The sequence below is a fragment of the Bos taurus genome, chromosome 23, assembly GCF_002263795.3.
Source record: "Bos taurus isolate L1 Dominette 01449 registration number 42190680 breed Hereford chromosome 23, ARS-UCD2.0, whole genome shotgun sequence".
Classification (NCBI taxonomy): Eukaryota; Metazoa; Chordata; class Mammalia; order Artiodactyla; family Bovidae; genus Bos; species Bos taurus.
In genome coordinates, this window is record NC_037350.1 from 3,466,222 (window position 1) to 3,488,904 (window position 22,683).

The 22,683-nt window shown below is 44.7% G+C and overlaps 1 protein-coding gene across 27 annotated transcripts in view; it reads left to right on the top strand.

Annotated features, from left to right (window-relative positions):
• Window positions 1-22,683, top strand: part of DST (dystonin) — a 514,523-nt gene that overhangs the window by 212,953 nt on the left and 278,887 nt on the right. For all 27 annotated transcript variants that reach the window (XM_024983983.2, XM_024983991.2, XM_024983988.2 and 24 more), the window contains one exon: window positions 6,788-6,849. In XM_024983983.2, the coding sequence (XP_024839751.1) occupies window positions 6,788-6,849 (62 nt within the window). The remainder of the gene's footprint in view (window positions 1-6,787; window positions 6,850-22,683) is intronic.

Genomic DNA, 22,683 nt, shown 5'->3' on the forward strand with positions numbered 1-22,683 from the left:
AGGGTACAGAAAGAAATACCTGCCGGTGGCATTTCCCCTGAAGGACTTGTGTCCAGCCTATAAGCTCAGCTTCCTGTGTAAATCACCTTCATGTAGTGCGTGTCAGAGATGAGTTAAACTAGTTGAGCTGGTTGTTTTTTTCTTTATTTATTAATCCCGGGGGAATCCTGCCTGGGGTGTTAGAGGAGGGAATGTGATGAGCTGGTGCTGCAGTGAAATCTAACATCTGATTGGTTTGCCCGGTTGCAAAAAAAGTTAGGCAAGCACAACTTTGTTTTCGAGGGACTTCATTTGAACAGCTCTTAGGGTCAAAGGAGAAAGAGATGATTTAGTTTCTTTTTAGTAAGAGTTGTCTGCGTCCCCGGCAAAATAGTGGTGGAGGCGGGCTTTGCTCATGTTTGCTTAAAAGGGGGAGTTGACTGCTTGTGAGTGGGAGTGTCTAGTCAGTGTTTTCCCTCCTGTCCAGAAACTTGCCAGGACTCTGACACATGAGTGCTGGTACGGAAAGCTTAGGGAGCTGCCGGACAGATTTCCCGCGGAAGGATGGGCCAGGTCCTGAGGGACGATGGAGACTGGAACTCGAGGCTGGTGGCGCTGATGTGCTGCATGGGTCAGTAGCCACCTGTCCACTGGCCTCCGCGCTGCAGGGTCGGGGAGGGGGTGCGGTGCAGGACCCGATGGGCCCCACGGCGGGGCTGTCGTAGACTGCGGGGCTCCTTTCAGAGTCTGGGCGGGCTTCCATGACCACTCCTGCAGCTCCCTGGACAGGACTTCCCCCTCGTTGTTGGATCTAGGGCACGCACTGAGATACTCCTATAGTTATTTTATGGGTGATACAAAGTGGTTTAGCTTTGATTGGATTTTGCCGAAGACCAGACAGTGTAAGTTGTAATAATCGGTACTCTTTTTATACTTTTTGTTTTTTCACACTCTGCTATTGTTTGCCTTCTTTGTCATTGTGGAATGTTCAGCCACGTTGTACTTTATGAGGTGATCATAAATGTATGTTTTCATTTAAGACGTACTCTCTAAATGAAGTACTTTTCCAATAGAGGAATGTTTTACAGCTCCATTGAGAAAAATAGTTTGTAAAACAAGCAGAATCAGTTAATAACTCGAGAGTCTTTTCCTTTGTGTTGCCTTAGCAACATCACCCTAAATATAAACCTCAGCGTTAGACGTCCCTCACTGAAGTGAAAGAAAGAGCCATTATGAAACTTATAATTGGAAAATTAGATGCTGTCATCTTGAATACTCCCTCTTGAAATAATGTGTGTGGAAAGTGGTAGATCACTGTCTGCCCAGACTTCAGTTATTCCCGGGTTGTAAGTTGCTTTCTAAAAGGAAGTAGAGGCCCTGAGTCCACGTTAACTCTTTCCTTATTACCGTAGCATCCTGGGAGCCTTTGAGGGTAAAAGACCGTCCTTTGGTGTACTTGAAGGGGGCTCATCTAGGGTTACCATGGCTTAAAAGGTTAGGTTATTACTGTTAGAAAACAGTATCAGAATCTATGAATCCTGTATTATTTATTTAGTTCAGGTTAGTCTTCGTGCCTCACCCACTACTTCAGTAGTGGACCGTAATCCCCAGATACTACCTCAGTATCGACCTGCTAAATGTCTAACACCCACCTTACATTTTCAATAGTGCTTTTGAGCTACTATCAACCACAACAAAATGTCAGTGATCGAAAAAGCCTTTATATGGTTGTATTATGTGAATAAGTCTCATTATTTGATTTGATGTAATTAGCTTTCTTGATCTGTCACATGGCTAAGAAATTAACCAATACATGAGTAGTTTTTAAGAACTTGTGTTCTGTTCTTCATGTTCCTTAAAATATAGGACTGGTTTTTATTAATCTGAGAAAATAAATATATATTTAAAAGGAAAAATCAGAATTTAATAATCATTAAATATCACATAATTAGATTGCTTCTAATTTTTCATTGTAAATTATACAATTAACATATCAATGCACATGGCTTTCCATGACCCAAGACATATATTTTTTTATTTTTAAATTTATTTTTTTAAAGTGTGCTGTTGCTGCTGCTAAGTCGCTTCAGTCGTGTCCGACTCTGTGCGACCCCATAGACGGCAGCCCACCAGGCTCCCCCATCCCTGGGATTCTCTAGGCAAGAGTACTGGAGTGGGGTGCCATTTCCTTCTCCAGTGCATGAAAGTGAAAAGTGAAAGTGAAGTCGCTCAGTCCTGACCCCATGGACTGCTGCCTACCAGGCTCCTCTGTCCAACATGGGATTTTCCAGGCAAGAGTACTGGAGTGGGGTGCCATTGCCTTCTCTGACCTGGGAGGCTACTTAGGTTCTTTCTGATCACTTTAGAGATAGCAAGGCTGAAAGATATTTAAAACGTCACTGTTGCTTCAAGAGATGTAATAATGATAGTGATATATACCACTGTATCTAAGTATATAGGGGATTATACCTTGTTATTTTGAGGAGGATTGTCCTTTGAGAAACATAATTAATTCACATCACGGGCCTATGTTTGTTGAGTGCACAAAAGCTTCATGGCCTCTACTGTGGGGTAGATAAAGATGACTAAGGGCTGGGTCATGCCCCAGGGGACTTGCAGGGGAATTCATAAATATTTTGTGGATGGTGATATTGGTTAACAATTATTGATGCAATTGGTCTTGGCAGAGTAGTTATATGCACAATGCCTGCGGTTCTTATGTTGGGGATCAGGCCAGTTTCTTTTCTCGTGTGTGGACCACATGGCACGTGGGGTCCTGGTTCCCCAACCAGGGACCCAGCCCTCGCCCCTGTGGAAGCTTGGAGTCCTAACCACTCTCTGGATTGCCCGGGAAGTCCCAAGGCAAGTTTAATAATTTTAGCATAAATTCTAAGCGTTTATATTCAGATTCAGCAACCTTCTATCTCCTTGGTCAGCTTTTCTAGTCTTTAATACCCAGTGTGAAGTTAAGAATGAGACTAGGGGATTCCCTGGTGATCTGCTGGTTGGGACGCCATGCTCACCGCAGGGGGTACAGCTTCAGTCTCTGGTTGGTGGAAATGGGATCCCATGTGCCACAGCCAAAAAAAGTTAGGCTAGAGGTTTGCTCACTGAAAGGGAGTGTATTATTGACAGTACCCAGCGATAGTCTCTGTTCAGGTGTCTTTCTGTTTCCCCCTGACGTTGATGGGAAGTTGGAAGGGTTTCCAGGGGATACTTTGGGGAACAAATGCTTGTGAAACATGAGAGAGACTACGTGGTCTGCCCTCTTCCATTCTTGATGGCATTAAAGGGTAAGAGAGCTCTAAGTAACATGCCATCACTAGGTAGCTTGCAAAGATGCAGATCTGAACAAACCTTTGGATTGCTTTACTGAAAATTATTCATTTCCTTATCATTGAACATTTATTTTTTTCAAAACTTTTGTCTTGAAATAGTTACACTTGTCATAGATACATTTTGTGTACAACTATCATTCTAGTTGTAGGATAAATTTTAGAAGTGGGCTTGCTGGGATACGTCGTCTGTATTTTTAAGGCTTTTTATATTTATTGGCAAATTGTCCAGTAGAAATGTTTGTGATGGTGGGAATGTTCTTTATCTGTATTGTCCAGTGTGAGCCAGTGCACACTTGAGTTGTGACTGGGTAATCAAAGAACTGAATTGTTCATTTTATTTTGTTTTAATTAAATTCAAGGTTTAATAGCCATATATGTGACTTGTGTCTAGAGTATTGACAGTGAAGTTCTAGAGGATTTAAACTGAAGTACATTTCCAATAGCAATGTGTATGTGTATATATACACACCACTGTATGTCTGTATGTGTATATATATATGTGTGTGTGTGTGTATATATATATATATTGTAGGGGACAACAGAGGATGAGATGGTTAATAGCATCACTGACTCAATGAACATGAATTTGAACAAATTCTGGGAGGTACTGGGGGACAGAGGAGCCTGACATGCTGCAATTCATGGGATTGCAACGAATCAGACTTGACTGGCAACTGAACAACAGTATATACACATACATACTATACGCATATATGTGCGTGCTTAGTTGCTCAGTTGTGTCCGACTCTTTAAGACCCTATGGACTGTAGCCCCCCAGGCGGCTCTGTCCATGGGATTTCCCAGGTAAGAATACTGGAGTCGGTTGCCATTTCCTTCTCCAGGGGATCTTCTCAGCCCAGGGATTGAACCCATGTCTCCTGGGTCTCCTGCACTGCAGGCAGAGTCTTTACTGCTGAGCCACTGGGGAAGCTCCACTGTTCCTTTGTCAATATGAATTTATTTTTTCATAAAATCTTGGCAACTTGATAGGTTAAAAAGCTTATTTTTATTACTTTATTATTTTGTATATTTTATGTTATATACATTTATATATATAACTATTTACATATATTGTTATTTTATTATTATTTGCTAGTGAGGTTGAGTACCTGTGGGCATTTAATTTTTCATTTAAAAATTTTATTAATTTCATTTCATAAATTTTAATCATCTTCATTGTTTGCCTTTTTTTGCCCAGTTATACTTTATGATACTCATCTTTTTCTTTTTTATTTGTGTTTTTTGTGTTAATAGTAACTAATAGATATTTTTCCCAGTTGACATATACCAGACTTTTTGTTTATGTTTAAATTAGTATAAAGCATATAAATACTTTTCATACATAGGACAACCATTTCTTTTTTAAAAAATTTTATAGGATTATAGTTGATTTGCAATGTTGTGTTGGAGAAGGCAATGGCACCCCACTTCAGTACTCTTGCCTGGAAAATCCCATGGATGCAGGGGCCTGGTAGGCTGCAGTCCATGGGGTCGTGAAGAGTTGGACACAACTGAGTGACTTTTCACTTTCATGCATTGGAGAAGGAAATGGCAACCCACTCCAGTGTTCTTGCCTGGAGGATCCCAGGGACGGCGGAGCCTGTTGGGGTCGCATAGAGTTGGACACGACTGACGTGACTTAGCCGCAGCAGCAGGAGTGTGTTAGTTTCAAGTGTGCAGCAGTGTGCTTCAGTTACACATATGCATATGTTCATTCTTTCTGAGATTCTTTTCCCATATAGGTTATCACAGAATATTGAGTAGAGTTCCCTAGGCTATACAGTAGATCCTTGTTGATTGTCTATCTGATATATAGTAGTGTGTGTATGTTAATCCCAAACTCTCGATTTATCTCCCATTCCATATTTCCCCTTTGGTAACTGTAAGTTTGTTTTTGACACCTGTAAGTCTGTTTCTGTTTTGTAAGGAAGTTCATTTGCATTACCTTTTAAATCAGCAAAGCGATTCAGTTTTATATATATATATATATATATATTCCTTCTTGTATCCCTTTCCTCACAGTTTATCACAGGATGTTGAATGTAGTCCCCTGTGCTGTACAGTAGGGCCTAGTGTATCCATCCTGTGTAACCGTTTGTATCTGCTGATCCCACACTCCCACTGCTTCCCCCACCCCCTTGGCAACCACGTCTGTTCTCTATGTCTGTGAGTCTGTTTCTGTTTCATAGGTTGATCTGTATCATTTTAGGTTCCACATTTAGGTGACATCATATGGCATTTGTCTTTCTGTGTCTGACTTTCTTCACGCAGTGTGGGACTCTCTAGGTCCGTCTGTGTTGCTATAGAATCACTCTTTTTTATGGCTGAGTAGTATTCCGTCGTATGTATGTACTGCGGCTTTATCCACTCATCTGTCAGTGGACACTTAGATTGTTTTCACTTCTTGGCTGTTGTAAACAGTGCTGCTGTGAAGATTGTGGTGCCTGCGTCTTTTGGAATTATGGTTTTCTTGGATCTGTGCCTGGGAGTAGGATTGTAGGATCATATGGTTGCCCTGTTTTTAGGCAAGCGTTTTCAGAGACACTTTCCTTCTGTTAAAGTAGTTTATGGGGACTCAGGGACGAAGAATGAGGAGGGAAAGAGATGAAGAGAGTGAGGCCTGTTTGCCCCCAAGGAAGGGATGGAGATGTGGACCAGTGAGAGGAAAGGAAAGAGGACAGCAGAGGGGAGAGGAAGAGCCATCCCCAGATGCAGAGAGAAGAGGACGGAACAGCACAGCAAGGATTCCTGCCTTGGAGCAGGACAGGGAGCGGGTGTGGCTACCAGCCTCCTCTCTAGGCGTTGGAGATCAGGGTTCTCTTTGAAATGATAACTTGATGAGCCAGAGTATTCTAGTGCACTCCTAAATCATAAGACCCCCCTCACTGTTCTCTGAACCATGTCTAGAAACCAGGACGGCATCACCCTCCATGCCAAGGATCTAGTGAGAGGTTCCGTTGTTACCAGATGGTTCAACACAGGGCATCTAACAGAGAGGCCGCTTGGTTTGTAATTCAAGCTAGAGGACATGAATTCAGTCATGCCTTTCAACTTTACGTGTTTGCGAACTAATCATCGACACATCTTTTAACTGCTGGAGGTCTTGGTTTCCTCTTCTGTGAGATGGAAATGACCCTACCTTTTGTGATCTTGAAGACCAAGTGGGATGTTATCTGTGACCAAGTGCTTTGGAAGTTCATGCAAGGGCTTGCCCTAAGCTGGTGGTGACGGAGGGGGTGAGAGGGCTTCCTGGTGGTGGAAGCGGTTGGGGGAGAGGGTGGTGCAGCAGAGGTCAGTGCTGGCAGACGCCGCATTAGGAAGAGGTCTCTTAAACCTCACGATGTAAATTCAAGCGCACTAAAGAGTACCTTTTGAACATCTTACTTTTCTTTATTTGCATAATGATAATGAAGGTCTCCTCTTCCTGGATTTTTACCAACCTCCTTTTATATCTTTTCTCCCCCTTGCAGATGAACGGGACAAAGTTCAAAAGAAAACATTTACAAAATGGATAAATCAGCATCTCATGAAGGTCAGTGTGCGTTTCTTCTGCATCTTGGGATGGTTTTGCAGACTTTAATTTATTGTACAGTACTTTAGTATGTGGCTCTGAAGAAAAACCTTTCAGTGTCAGCTGCAGAGTTTCAGTTCTAGAGTATTTCACGTTCATTTCAGGCATCTGCTGTTACTTGGTGTGTGGCCTGCGGGTCCTGCTGGGGGTTGGAGATGACTGCCCAGTGATGGCGGTTCGGTCTGTGACCTCAGTCCAACCTCTTATTATTAGACTCTCAAAAATCTCCGCAGGTTACATGTTAGGGCATTATAAACTGCAATTTTTAATAACCTTTTTTTTTCCTCTCAAGACTGCAGGCAAGTTCTGGTGTTAGGTTTATGTGAATGGTGGAGAGTTAGGTGGGAATAAAGATGGGTTATAGACAGAAGTCTAGACTCAGTTTTCTTGTACTTAATGTGAACCAGAAGTTGATGCTAATTCTGGATTTATCTGTGAAACAGTTAATAGTTGTGGTTCTTAATTAATATTTGTGTTCTATGGGTCACTTTGAGAATCTGTTGTAGGCTCTCCTCAGAAATACACATGTGCACCACGCATGCATACAATTTCTTGGCATTATTGGGTCCCACCAATCCAGTGATTCTATAAATCTCATCTAAGGACCCCATGGGATTTCACAGTTAACTTAGTCCCCTTTTTTTGGCTTTTTATGGCCAGTCCTGAAGTTAGAAGGAGGTAGTATTTTAAGTCTGTTGTTTGGGACTTGGAGAGAGTTTTCTCACATAGAAACATTATGGTAAAAGTGGTTATATTCTTAGGCTGTCCCGGAGATCCTATTTAAACCATCATGTAGCCTAGGGAGATGGTGCCCATACTATAATCACATCTAATAGCCATCTATGAAAGTGATGCGTATTTCATGGGGTATGTCAGATGACGTGAGAAGTTTTAGTCCTCTCTCTCATCACCCATGGACAGAATCCTTTTCCCAAATCTGACACGCCCTTCAGGTGAGCCATGTCACCCACTCCCCATCTGAGGGTCAGTTTGTGGGCATTTCTGTTACTGCTGGGATTTCTGTTCCTCATCCTCTGATGCGTTGGTCAGAGGTCTGCTGTCTGATGCTTTCAGGAGGAAGTGTGTTGTGACTTCTACGGAGAGCATCATGCCAGCAGCCTGCCTGCCCTCCGCCTGGCTTCTGTGTCATCCTGTGTGTCCCACGCCTCCCGTGAGAGCGGACCCTGCACAGGCTGGAGCAGAGTGGGGCTGGTGTGTGGGCTGGGGTGTGGGATGTCGGAGCTGAAGACTCTGACAAGACTTTTCCATTTCTGAGATAAGTCCAGGGGAAGTGAGGTTCTGGATGAAAAGATGCCCCTTTGGTGGCTGCCAGTCTTTTTTCAAGAAAAATTTTTATTGAAGTATAATTGATTTATAATGTGTTAATTTCTGCTGTTTAGCAAAGTGACTTAGTTATACAGATATATACATTTTCTTCCCTGGTGGCTCAGTGGTAAAGAATCCACCTGCAATGCAGGAGAACCTGGGTTCGATCCCTGGGTCGGAAAGATCCCCTGGAGAAGGAAATGGCAACCCACTCCAATATTCTTGTCTGGAAAGTCCCATGGACAGAGGAGCCTGACAGTCCATAGAGTCACAAAAGAATCAGACATGACTGCGCAACTAAACAACAACGTCATACATTTTCTTCAGATTCTTTTCCATTCTGGTTTATCAGAGGATGCTGATCATGGTTCCCTGTGCCATGCAGGGGGACCCTGTCTACCCATCCTGTGTGTAACAGTTTGCATCTGCCAACCCCACATGCCTGCTCCATCTCTCCCTTTCCCTCTTCCCTTGGCAACCACAGTCTGTTCTCTATGACTGTGACACTGTTTCTGTTTTATCAGTTCAGTTCAGTCGCTCAGTCGTGTCCGACTCTTTGCGACCCCATGAATCGCAGCACACCAGGCCTCCCTGTCCATCACCAACTCCCGGAGTTCACTCAGACTCATGTCCACCGAGTCGGTGATGCCATCCAGCCATCTCATCCTCTGTTGTCCCCTTCTCCTTCTGCCCCCAATCCCTCCCAGCATCGGGGTCTTTTCCAATGAGTCAGCTCTTTGCATGAGGTGGCCAAAGTACTGGAGTTTCAGCTTTAGCATCAATCCTTCAAAACAACACCCAGGACTGATCTTCAGAATGGACTGGTTAGATCTCCTTGCAGTCCAAGGGACTCTCAAGAGTCTTCTCCAACACCACAGTTCAAAAGCATCAATTCTTCGGCGCTCAGCCTTCTTCACAGTCCAACTCTCACATCCATACATGACCACAGGAAAAACCATAGCCTTGACTTAGACGAACCTTTGTTGGCAAAGTAATGTCTCTGCTTTTGAATATGCTATCTAGGTTGGTCATAACTTTCCTTCCAAGGAGTAAGCGTCTTTTAATTTCATGGCTGCAGTCACCATCTGCAGTGATTTTGGAGCCCAAAACAATAAAGTCTGACACTGTTTCCCCATCTGTTTCCCATGAAGTGATGGGACCAGTTGCCATGTTTTGCTGTTTCATAGATAAGTTCATTTGTGTCATATTTTATTTATTGTTTAGTTTAAAAAGTTTTAATTGGAGGATAGTTGCGTTCAATGTTGTGTAGGTTTCGGCCATACAGCAGCGTGAATCAGCCATAAGTATACATACATGTGTGTATCTACAAGTACATATCCCCCTCTTAAGCCTCCATCCCAGCCCCCTTATCCCACCCCTCTCGGTTGTGTCACATTTTAGATTCCTTCTACGTGGTATCATATGATGTTTGTCTTTTTCTTTCTGACTTACTTCACTTAGTATGATAATTTCCAGATCCATCCATAGTGCTGCAAATGGCATCTCTCATTCTCAGATGGTTGAGTAGTAGTTCATTGTATGTGTGTACCGCCTCTTTATCTTTCTATCTGTTGATGGGCATTTAGATTATTTCTATGTCTTGTCTATTGTGAATAGTCTGGCTAAGAATATAGGCGTGCATGTATCTTTTTGAGTTACAGTTTTGTCCATATCTACGCCCAGGAGTGGGATTGTAGGATTATGTGGTAGCCCTATTTTTAGTTTTTTGAAGAGCCTCCACGCTGTTTTTCATAGTGTCTGCACCAGGTTACATTCCCACCAGCATTGTATAGCACTGAGTTGTCCCTTTTCTCCACAACCTCTTCAGTATTTGTTACTTGTAGACGTTTTAATGGTGGCTCTTCTGACTGGCGTGAGGTGGTACTTTGTGGTAGTTTTGATTTGCATTTCTCTGATAATCCGTGATGTGGAGCATCTCTCCATGTGCCTGTCTGGCCTGGCAGTCTGTGTGACTGTGGCCATCGGGGGGTGGGGGAGGGTGGTGCAGAGGGTTGGCCCGTGTCCCTGGAGCGTAAGCCCCATAGTGCTGACAGCTGAGGATAGAAGTTCACCAGGGTGACCCGTGGGAACGCCCTGCTGGCCTGAGATGGATGCTAGTGGGGACCCACCGTCTCCTGGATGTGTTGGGCTGGACCACTCATCTGATGAGCATTTTGTAAACTGGATGAATGTGTTTAAGGAAAGTGCGTTTGCTAAAAATTCTGACAACGCTGACAACAAGGCTGCGTCGTCCACTCCTAGGGTGCATCCTGGTGCCTTGCGTGGATGATGCACACACATGCTTAAATCACTTAACCCTCCAACAACCCTCCAAAGGTGGTTTCATTTAGTGGTTACGCACACACAGCCTTCAGAGTCAGATGGCAAGGGTGCCCATCTTGATTTACGTGGAGTAAGTGATGTCTTTTTTTTTTTTTTTTTTAGTAAAATAACACATCTCAAAGATATAAGGCTTCTGCTGTAACCCAGTAAGAATTAGGAAAATAATAATTTTACACACAATAGCCATTTGATAGATGCCAGTCCAACTGGTTAGGGTTATAATCAAAGTAGCATATTTGTTTCTTGATGTAGGTCAGAGTTTAAAATTTACTCTTATTAAAAAATTGTGCACTAAAATTTCTGACACAAAACTCAAATGTGTGAGAACATAATTTTATGATATTTTATTCTTTTCTGTTTGGAAGTTAGAGCATTACCTTCAACTGGGAAAGGTGATTACGTATCCCCAGATGTGGGGCAGCAGGCTGTTCAGGTTTGTGTCCCGAGCTGGCCAGAAAAAGGCCAGCCTTTGTGTCATTTCTTGTGTGTTTCACCCAAGGGATGACAGAGGAGTGTAAGACACTTGTGCTGTCAGAGATCATTTGGTCACAACCCAGTTTGCAGGAAATGGAAAATAAGTGTATGGATTTTAGGTTAAAATGTCAATATTAGAAATATTTCTTCTGTGTTGATTTTCTTATGTTCTTCCCTTGAAATACTGAACGTATTCAGGAGAAACAGGGACAGAAGAGAAGTGAGTCTCTTATCTTTCTTGCCCCACCGTGTTCCTTTTTAGTGAATGGAAAGTATGTTATTTGAAGAGTTTTTCATAAAATTAATCATGCTAAAAATGTGAAGGGAAAGGGTGACCATGAGTCAACAGAATGGAGTAATTGATGGGTAAAGAGAGAAAAAAGTGGGAATAAAATCATTTAGAAGGCGTTTGAGTCATTCTGTGTGTGTACTTGCTCTGCTTTGTCTGATTGTGGCCCTCCTTAAACCTGGGAGCAGGGAGAGGAAAGTGGGGACAGAGGAGGAGAAAGAGAAGAAGGGGGGAGGTTTGGGGTTAGAGGGGCGGGGCGCCCCGGCAGCGGGACCTGTGTGCTGGGACTGCGTCCAGGGGCCTCTGCCCTGCGCTCAGCGGCCTGGGGGGCTGACTCAGACCACAGGGTGCTCCCCATCTTTTGAAAGAATTCTTAAAACTTTTGCTCTATGTTATTATTTTATGTGTTTACTTTAATGTAATTTTATGCAATTATTTTACCCCAGTTGTGGTTCCAAGAAGACTGTTCCTTGTAGTTCTGCTTCTTCAGGCAGTGAGGTGATTGAGAGCTTAGTCCCAGGACAGATCTTCACGGGATTTTCCCTTTCATTTGATAACTATTTTGTCTTTGAAAAGAGACTTGCTTCCTGCAAAACTGTCGGCCTGTGACACTTAAGGCAAAGGTGGGAGGCAGATGACCCTGCGGTTGGTCGTCTGTGACGCTGCTCTGGCCCTCCTCCCTGGGCGGTGGGAGTGGTGGGTTGGTGGGGGGCTTGATGCCATCGCCCAGATGAGCAGGCAGGCGGCGCCTGGCCGGTGGGCAACCCACAGCAAGCGGTGGCCGAAGAGGAGGCCGAAATGGGTGCTGCCGATAAGACAGAGAAGCAGGGCTGGGACGCCCGGGCACTGCCTGCCTCGTCCGCGTCTCCGCTTGACCGCAAGCACTTCCCTCTTAGTTCATCTGGTTTAGAAAGAGCCGGAGCTCTTGGAGCCCTTGGAGCCCTGCGGGGACCCTTGGCTCCAGACTCCGATCATCTAAGGCTCGCTCATCTCCTTAAATGAGTCCTTTCCCCACACGCCCCTCCCCATCCGTGGTTGCTCTTGGGGCCCAAGGCCTCTTCTCCCTCCTTTTCCCTCTTCTTGCACACACTCCCCTCGCGGAAAGGGGCCTGTGGACTCCGTGTACCTGCGCTTGGGTTCTCACGTCTCGCGTCTTCGTCCCCGATCTCACGGGGAGCAGCCAGCCGCGCTGGTCCCGCCGCGTCAGCAGGGATGCGGCAGCGTGACCTGGCCGGGCGCCCGCCCCGCCCGGAGCGCCTTGGCGCACCGACGTGCCGCCGGCTTCCAGGGCTGTTAGACTGTTGACTTTCCCCACCTTACAGTTTCAGCTATTTGCTAATTAATCCTCGTGACTCAGGAAGTTAGGATTTATCCGGCTCTAAACTAGTGTATACTCAGTGCCCGGGGAAGCTTCTGGCAAGGTCGATTTTTCAAAGTTGATTTGACCGAGTAAAGTAAACACTGCGGACTTTTTAGATGATTGCTTAGGTTACTGTTGTATCCAAGCGCGTAAACGTTGTTTCCTTGAAATACTTGGTTAGGATTTTTTTTCATATAGCTTTCTCTCCAGAAAAGATGACTAGAGCCTTATTTTATATTGGGGCTAAAATGACATTTGTTTAAATAGTTTGCTTAATTAAAACTTATGTTTGTTGGTGAGCAGACGTCTCTGGCTTTTTTCCAAGTGTATTTAAATTTTAGTGCTCTGGTATTTCAGTTGTATGACTAAGCCTGTCCTTAAACTGATTGTTCTAGCAAGAACGTTTTCCTTTTGGTTCCTCCTTCTTCAGAATATATTTAAGAATATATCCCAGTTAACACATTCATCTGCTACCTCTACATGTTTATTCACACACAGAATATACTGGATTATTTTCCTTGCAGATTATGATCTCTGTATAAAACTATTGTTAAGTAACAATTATGTATTATTCTTTGACTTCCCTGGTGGGAAGTATTGGATTATTCTTTAGCATAATTTAAATTGTAGCGCTAAAACATGAGCTGGGTGTTATTGAAAATACCTGTGACTTCAGTTAGCTAAATTTTACTGAGAGAGTTATTCTAAAATATAAAATTGATGAGTATTTATTTTTGCCCATTCTGCCAATGGGACTTTATATACTAGAGGGTCTTAGGTCACTGTTTAATTTTTGTTATTCTTGATCACATGCAGTTCTGTCTTTCTGTCTAGAACTTCATGAGCATGTGTATGGCACCCAGATCTCTAAGTCCTGATGATGTAGCTTTTGTCTTGCTCTAAGGACACAGGAGGCAAGGCATCCTTTTATTTCCTGAAACATTTGAAAGACTAGAAGATTCCTTTTTAACTCATTGTTTGCCTGGACCCAGAATTAGAACTTGAGCTGTGACTGAGAGGCTGTATTGAAGAAGAATAATTTAAGGTGAAGAACAGTTTTTGGAAGCTTGGAGTCTGGGCAATTCATATAGTGTGCTTCCCTTGTGTTGGATTCCTCTAGCTAACCATTTATGGTGGAGTTATGTTCTTCAGCACTGCTTGACTGTACTGTGAACTTATTCTTAACATTGTGTAGTCAGATGTTTGGGCTGAGCTTTACTTTGTGTGCTCAGTCGTGTCCGGCTCCTTGTGACCCCGTGGACTGTAGCCCGCCAGGCTCCACTGTCCATGGAATTCTCTAGGCAAGAATACCAGAGTGGGTTGTCATTCCCTCCTCTAGGGGATCTTCCCCACCCAGGGATCAAACCTGCATCTCCTGCATTGTCAGGCAGATTCTTTACTACTGAGCCACCTGGGAAGCCCGAATTTTAGTTTATTGACACATAAGTGCATTTGGAGAGGAAAAGGCCCTGGATTCCAGTACTGAACTACTCCCTCTTAGTAACCTGCGTGGTTACCACCTGGGAGACAGCCTGCTAAGGATCACACTTTAATCTCTGTTCCGTCTTGTCTTGGGAAAGCTTGATTTACTCAAGGCAGAGATATCCTTTGCACGTATTGTAAAGGCAACAACTTCATGGCTCCGCTGAATCAATCACACTATTTTTTATTGATTTGGTGGCTGGAAGAAAATGTAGACCCCTAAGCTGAGAATATGGTGATAACTTTTAAGGAATGTGTTCTCAGCCATCACATACTTCTTGAGTAATTTTACCATCTGTGGGCACAGATGAGAGAGGAGAATTTTTGAAGCATCAACTTTATACAGGACTAATGACAAATGCTTTTTCTGAAACTATAATGTAAGTATTGGTTCTTAAAATCCGCAAATAAGATCTTTTTTTCAAGACCTTAGACTTACATGAGTGGTTCTTAAACTTGAGCTACATCAGAGTCTCTTGGAGGGCTTGTTACAGTAGATGGTTGGGCTTCAGCCCAAGGCTTCTTATTCAGTAGATCTGGGAGGGACCTGAAACTCTACCATTCTAATAAGTTCCAGGAAGTTAGGTTTTCAACAAAAAGCTGTTGCTGCTGAGCCAGGGCCACTCTATGAGAGAGCACCTGTCATAGAGAAAATGATAAATGTTATAATGGACCATCAGATTCATTTGATATAATCAACAAATATTATAAGCAGGTTTAAAAAATAATTGTAGCTACTGCATATCTATTGTAAGCTGTATTTATTAATAATGAATTAATATTAACTAATACCTTCAATATTAATACTATTATTACTACCAATAGTAATAGCTGCTAATATTATTTGAGAGCAAACCACATACCAGGATTTGTCACTTTTGTGTCTTAATGTCTATTTCTCATAACAATTCTTATGGAAAGGACCTGTTCTTTTTTTAAAAAATTTTATTTTATTGAAGTATAGTTGATTTACAATATGATGTTAATTTTTGTTGTACAGCAAAGTGATTCAGTTTTTTATGTATGTGTGTGTGTGTGTCTTCCCTGGTGGATTCCCTGGTGGTTCAGCTGGTAAAGAATCTTTCTGTGATGCGGGAGACCTGGGTTCGCTCCTTGGGTTGGGAAGATCCCCTGGAGAAGGGAAAGGCTCCCCACTCCAGTAGCCACTCCGGTAGCCTGGAGAATTCCACGGGCGGTACAGTCCACGGGATCGCAAAGAGTCAGACACGACTGAGCGACTTCCACTTCACATCTGTGTATGTCTCACATTTTTTCCACATTCTTTTCTGTTGTGATTTGTCACAGGATACTGAAGATAGCTCCCTGTGCTGGGCAGCAGGCATGTCCTTTGATGCTGTGTGGACTAGCTTGTGTCTGCTAACCCTCTCTTCCCCACAGCCCCGCCTCCCCCTTAGCAGCCACGGGTCTGCTCTGTCTGTGGGTCTGTTTCTGTTTTGTATAAAAGTGCATTTATGTTGTAGTTTAGATTCCACATGTAAGCAGTATCGTACGATATTTGTCTTTATCTGTCTGACTCACTTCACTCAGGATGATCATCTCTAGGTTCATCCATGTAGCTGCAGATGGCATTGTTCCCTTCTGCTTTGCGGATGAGTAACATTCCGTTGTGTATATGTGCCACACCTTCTTCGTTCATTCGTCTCCATCCTGACTGTTCTGAATCCCTGTGTTACAGGTGTTGAAACTGATGCCCAGGGAGGTTGCATAATTTCCTCAGGTCGTGAAGCTGGTAGACCTCAGGATGCATGTGGGAAAGAGGCTAAGAGAGATCACGCAGGCTGGAGACCTGTCTAGGGAGGAAGTGAGGGTCACACGCCAGTCTGCCTGACTCCAGACATTGTGCTCTCTCTGCTGCTCGAAGGATGAATGCAGTGAGCAGAGCTGAAGGGGGAGTCGAGCTCACCTTTGGACCCTGGTCTAGTATCTTTACAAATGCGATGTGATGTTTGAGTTATTTCTGTTGTGGTGTTAGAGATATGTATGTAGTAGAGGAAGGGTTAAACGGGGAGGGGGGATAGACTCAAAAGTGTAGAGTTTAGAAGCAAATCATGTTTTTTTAAATGCAAAAAATTGTTGATTTGGTAACCCTGACCATTTCAAAACAGTAAGAGATAACACAGATGAGTCTGACATGGTTTCATATAGACGGTCATAGCTTGGGACTGAGAAATTCTGAATATCTTCTCATCATGAAGAATAGTGATTTCTTTGGGTAAATTCCTCATCAGTAAAGTAAAAGTTGCTCAGTTGTTTCTGACTCTTTGTGATCCCATGGACTATACAGTCCCTGGAATTCTCCAGGCCAGAATACTGGAGTGGGGGTAGCCTTTCCCTTCTCTAGGGGATCATCCCAACCCAGGGATCGAACCCAGGTCTCCCATATTGGAGGCAGACTGTTTACCAGCTGAGCCACAAGGGAAGCCCCTCACCAATTAAAAATGTCCAAGATAATACTGTTTACTTTCAACAGGGCTGTATTGAACATTTGTATAATCAGGGCTGTATCTGAAATACAGTTTAGAAAGTACTGTTTTTTTCTTTTTAATTAATTAATTTTAAATGGAGGCTAATTACTTTACAGTATTGTGGTGGTTTTTGCCATACATTGACATGAATCTGCCACGGGTGTACATGTGTTCCCCATCCTGAACTCCCCTCCCACCTCCCTCCCAGTCCCATCCCTCTAGGTCATCCCAGTGCATCAGCCCTGAGCTCCCTGTCTCATGCATTGAACCTGGACCGGTGATTCATTTCACATATGATAATATACGTGATTCAATGCTATTCTCTCAAATCATCCCCCCCAGCCCTCTCCCACAGAGTCCAAAAGTCTGTTCTTTACATCTGTGTCCCTTTCACTGTCTCGCATACAGGGTCATCATTACCATCTTTCTAAATTGCATATGTATTCGTTAATACACTGTATTGGTGTTTTTCTTTCTGACTTACTTCACTCTGTGTAATAGGCTCCAGTTTTAATGCAGCTTACCACTTTGCTGGAGACATTAAATACATTTGTGAGAAGATCCCTTGGAGAAGGGAGTGACTGGCTACCCACTCCAGTATTCTTGCCTGGAGAACGGCTTGGATAGAGGAGTCTGGTGGGCTCTAGTCCACGGGGTTGCAAGAGTTGGACATGACGGGGTGACTGACTCTTTCACTGCTACCTCTTTTGTTTCAAAACCATTACCTGTTACGCCTGGCAGCACAGGATGAAGTGTCAGAACGAGTGCTAAACAGTGGGGTTTTACAAGATCGGGGCCAGGAGATTTGGGGTGGCTCTGAGTGTCAAGGGCACTCTGAGTGTGCCAGGACAGGGGTGCTGGCTTGAGCGGGGCGCAGCGGAGGGGTGGGCCAGGGCTGGGCGGGGCCGTGAGTCTTGAGCCTGCTGCACTGGACGCTGGGTTTGCTGGGAGGAGATCAGGTGGAGAGAAACGGCAAAGCCGCACGCAAGACTAACACAGCATCATCAGTCAGCTGTATCTCAATTAAAAAAAGAAATGGTGAAGACAGATAAGAAGCAGATGGGATGGGTCATCCAAGGATGTTGGAAGTACCTGAGGACAAGAGCAACGTGGTATAACTGGCACTCTGAAGTCATGTGACTGCCGTTGGGAAGAGCCTTGAGTGCACACGTAGGCATTGAGGAACTACAGGTGACGGCACTGTGAACTCTGCGATGGAGCTGTCTTCCTGTGATGGCTCCGTGTCTGCTGAGTGAGGGAACCTACAGAGGGGACTGCGGGGCCTCTGTCTTAGTTCTTCCCCTTGTTTGTAGCTGGTACTCGGATGGGGTTGCGGAAGGCTTGCTGATCAGATTATAGGTTGAAGGAACACTCAGTGTAGTAAACAGATCAAGAAGGCTGGACCTCTGGTCTCATCAGAAAGAGAGAACTTAACGGTGAAAATGTAAAGTTCTGCTCAAAGACTGAAGATTTCCCTGTAGGATTTAGAAGGTGCAGAAGGTCTGGCGGGCAGCAATTCCTGTCATCGGAGCTGGGGGTTCCGATGACCTCAGGCTGACGGCAGTGGTGTGCCTGCACGCAGGCTGTGTTAGCAGAGCTCAGAGTGTGCTGGGCACCCAACATCCAGGGTGTTTGTTCAGGTCCTGACTGCGCATAAAGGGGCAGTCAAAAGGAAAGTGACTGCTGGAGGCAACCATGATGGTGAGCATCTGGAAACATCTCTTGGATGAGGGACGATGGAGACAATTGAGAAGGAGACTTTGAGAAGAGAGGGTTACAGAGAAACGTGATGGGCATTTTCAGATATTGGTCAGGGTAGTCATATAAGAAGCTACAGTTTAGGATTTATTAGATCCAAAGATTGATGGATACTTTCCAGTTTGAATATGTAAGCTCAATGTAAAACCCCTCTGTAAACATCCACAGTGCCCAGTAATAGGTGTTCACTTAAGTCTGTTTTGATCTAAGGGTATATTCTTAGTTTCCAGTGGCTGCTATAACCAATTACACAGGCTTGCTGACTTAGAACAGTGATCTCTATGCTGTCAAATCTGGGGGCTGAAAGTCTGGACTCAGTTTTTCTGGGCTCGAATCACCATGGTAGCAAGGCTGTGCTCCCTTCAGAACCTCTTGGGGAGAATGCCGTGCCCGTCTGTCTCAGCGTCTGGGGATACCAGCATTGCCTTTCCCGTCGCCACATGCTGCCTCCTGGTCCGTGGGTTAGGACCCCCAAGCATCTCTTTTCTAAGGAGGTTGGAGACTGGATTTCGAGCCCACGGGCATAATCCAGGATAATCGTCCCACCACAGATTTTTAACACACCTGCAAAGATTGTTTTCCAAATAAGGCAACATTCAGTTTCCAGAGATTCGGACCTGATATCTTTGGGGCCACCATCATCCTCTTATACGTGAACCAGTAAAACTGCCTCATGTGAAGTCAGCTAAGGCTTCATGGGATAGGCACTCCCCAGTCATTCCCAAATTTCCACCGAAATCCTGTGGGGATGTAGCTGGAATCTATCAGAGGTGGAACAGAAATGGTTCCTGCGTTGGTAGGAGGGTGAACTAGGTGGTGATACGTTTGCTTTCCAAGACCAAGACTATATAGTCATGTCATTCGTTTATGATAAGATTTGTGAAGCAGTAATTAATAGGGATAGACCAGAGATTTGTTTTTATATTTTTTAATGTTTGAAATAATTTTATGCTTTAACAAGTTGTAAAAATAAAAATAGTACAAGGAGCCCTGTTAGGTATGCTCATTACTCAGATTGATTCTTGGTAGCACTTACCCCGTTTGCTGTATCATGACTCTAATACCGCACGTGTGTGTGTGTGTGTGTGTATTTTTTATCTGAACCACATGGGGGTAAGTCCTACACTATACAGATGGCCCTTTTCCCCTCAGTACTGCAGCATTTCCCAAGAGTAGGGGTGTTCTCTTTCATAGCCCCACATCTACCTACTTCGTAAAGTTATGCTGGCTCACAGTCTCTTGCCTGTGTTTCAGTTTGGTGGTTGGTCCTTTACACTGTTACCCCAGAGCAGCTTGCAGGTCGTGGTCAGCTGTTGCATTTAGCTGCTGTGTCTCTTTATCCTGCTTTAGATAGAAACAGTTTAACAGCCCTTTAACAGACTTTTATGACATGAACATTTTTTGAAGACTGCAGAACAGGGGTTTATAGAGAATGGAAGATCAATTAATAGTAAAATGTATTTTGAACTTCAGACTATTTTATGACAAGAAGATAAGCCCTTTTCTGAGATTTTAGTACTTGTTGATAAGTAATGAGTATCTTTTCAAATTTTTCAGATAATACAGTATCTTTTCAAATTGAGCACCTCACAACTTGACTCAGTAATTCATCAAATGACTTTAGTTCTGTCTTGTGGTCAATTATAGTTTTTCTTGATTTCCTTACTGCTAATAATAGTATTACTTCTGCTTCCAACACTGCCATTTTGAATGCCTAGGCTGAGCCACATGCTGGATGGGCCGTGTAACGTGGGTTGTCTGGTTGAGCCCTTGTTTAGCCAGTGACATTCCGGAGGCTCAGGAACGACATGACCTGACCGGCGTGGGCGGGCTGGAACGTGGCAGAGAACCTTCTGGTTCTCCAGGAAAGCTCCGCCATCTTGGCCCCTCTTGCCTGAGCAGAGCCACGGGGCTGAAGAGCAGTCAGGAGGGGCAGACCCGACCTGACCAGCGTGGACGGGCTGGAACGTGGCAGAGAACCTTCTGGTTCTCCAGGAAAGCTCCGCCATCTTGGCCCCTCTTACCTGAGCAGAGCCACGGGGCTGAAGAGCGGTCAGGAGCTGCAGACCCGACCTGACCAGCGTGGGCGGGCTGGAACGTGGCAGAGAACCTTCTGGTTCTCCAGGAAAGCTCCGCCATCTTGGCCCCTCTTGCCTGAGCAGAGCCACAGGGCTGAAGAGCGGTCAGGAGGGGCAGACATGGCTCAGTGGAAAGGCGCGGTGCTGAGGTGCAGCTCTCGTTTCTTTCTGCGTTACTTCTAGTCTTTGCTGTGATGCTTCGGCCATAAATTTTTATTTGCATTCTTCTCTAATCAATATGCTTTACAAGCATTTAGAGATACAGATAAAAGTATGTGAGAAAGCCAACCAGCACTCCCAGAGGCTGGGGTTTTAGCTGGAGAAGGGCACTGACTTAAGCCCTTTTCAAAGAAGAGGATAAGGCGGTTTGCTCAGTGGAGCTGACAGCTCCATCCTGCCGCGCAGGCTTCACAGCAGCGCCGGTCCCGTCCTTCCGTCGTGGGCAGGTCCCGCAGAAGCTTTGATGCGTCGTCTGTTCTGGACTCCAGGCTGCAGGTCAGCCCAGCACGGCGCCTGATACGCTGCTTCTGTCAGGCCCCTGTTGCTTCCTCAGTGAACCTGAAACCAGATGATGCTTTCCCCCGTGTTTGTGATATACCCCTGACTACTGTGATGGGAAGATGAAAAGTGTCACTTTGTGAGAAGTGAGGTAAAAGTCCGGAAGGAAAGGCATTGCGTGATGACTCCTTCCTGTGAAGGCTGAGGAGCCCCGCTGCGTTGTGGGTGCAGAACGTGAGTCGCCCGGTCAGGCAGGAGGAGCTGCCACGCTGATGCTCTGCGTTCTTCCACAGCCCAGTGCAGGGTCTCCGTTCACTTCGGGGGCAGGAAGTTTACTCTTACTTATAACTGATATTAATGTATTTATCTAGCGTTAAATACGTACAAGTAAATAAAACAATATAATAAAAAGAAGCAGCCTGAATACTCTTTGGAAGGACCTATGCTGAAGCTGAAGCTCCAAGACTTTGGCCACCTGATGCAAACAGCTGACTCACTGGAAAAGACCCTGATGCTGGGAAAGATTGAGGGCAGGAAGAGAAGGTGACAGCAGAGGATGAGATGATTGGATGGTATCACTGATTCGATAAGCACACAAACTTGGGCAAACTCCAGGAAATGGTGAAGGACAGGGAAGCCTGGCCTGCTCCAGTCCATGGGGTCGTAAAGAGTCGGACATGACTTGATGACTGAACAACAGCAAGAATTACGTACGTATAAATAAATGAATAAAGTTTGCCCAACTTACCTATTGTTATTTCCCTCAGCTCAGAATGTAGAAGACTATTGATTGAAGCTAGCTTTTCCTCACTGGGGAATTTTCTAATAGTTTGCTGACAATATTAGTAGATTCTTTGCAGCCTTATTGCATGTGAGGAAGAAGAAATCTTTTCCTTCTAACCTTTCTAGGTTCCTGGCTGGGCTGTAAAACAAAAGACAGATAAATAAGAGAAAAGCATACAGATTATTTAATAAGAACTTTGTATAATCAGGAGCCTTCGAGGAGAAATGAAGACCTGAAGAAACAGTTAAACCTGAGTGTGTTTTAACACCAGGCTTGGTGGGGAGTGGAGGGTCACGGGGAAACGTAGCAGAACAGAAGGGCATGAGCCAAGGGTAATAAACTTGAGAAGTTCAGGAAGGCCTGTCTGTTCAGATTCCTCTCACCTGCAGAGATAAGGATGCTCCTTTCCTCCAGGTGCAGAGTGAGCACCTCCCCGCTGAGGTCTCATGACCTGCCTGGGGGTGGGTGGTGGCAGCGCCCTTCCAGCACCCGCTGTCTCCCAGCTCCTTCTGCTGGAAATGTCCAGTTTGCCCAGGGGCTGTGTTTGGGGTTGTGCGTCCTGAGCCCTGTCTTGCAGGTGTGGTTAGGTTTCTCATCCCTTAGGATCTTACAGAAAACCCCGTTTCCAGGCGCTGTCAAGTTGGCTGTGCTGCAAACCCATGGGAAATTCAGAAACAGGTTTTAAAAGGGGCTGATGAGGAGGACAAGCAGGGGGAGGCAGAAGCCGGTGATGAAGATGGGGGCGTGCTCTGCTGGTGGAGAACTTGACCTTGAGAGCAGTCAGTGTGTCAGGGGCTGGGGACGAGTCATGTTGGACTTGCCATGGAGTTTGGAAGCAGTTGCCTGCATAGTCGTGTCTGACTCTTTGTGACCCCATGGACCGCAGCATGCCAGGCCTCCCTGTCCATCACCAACTC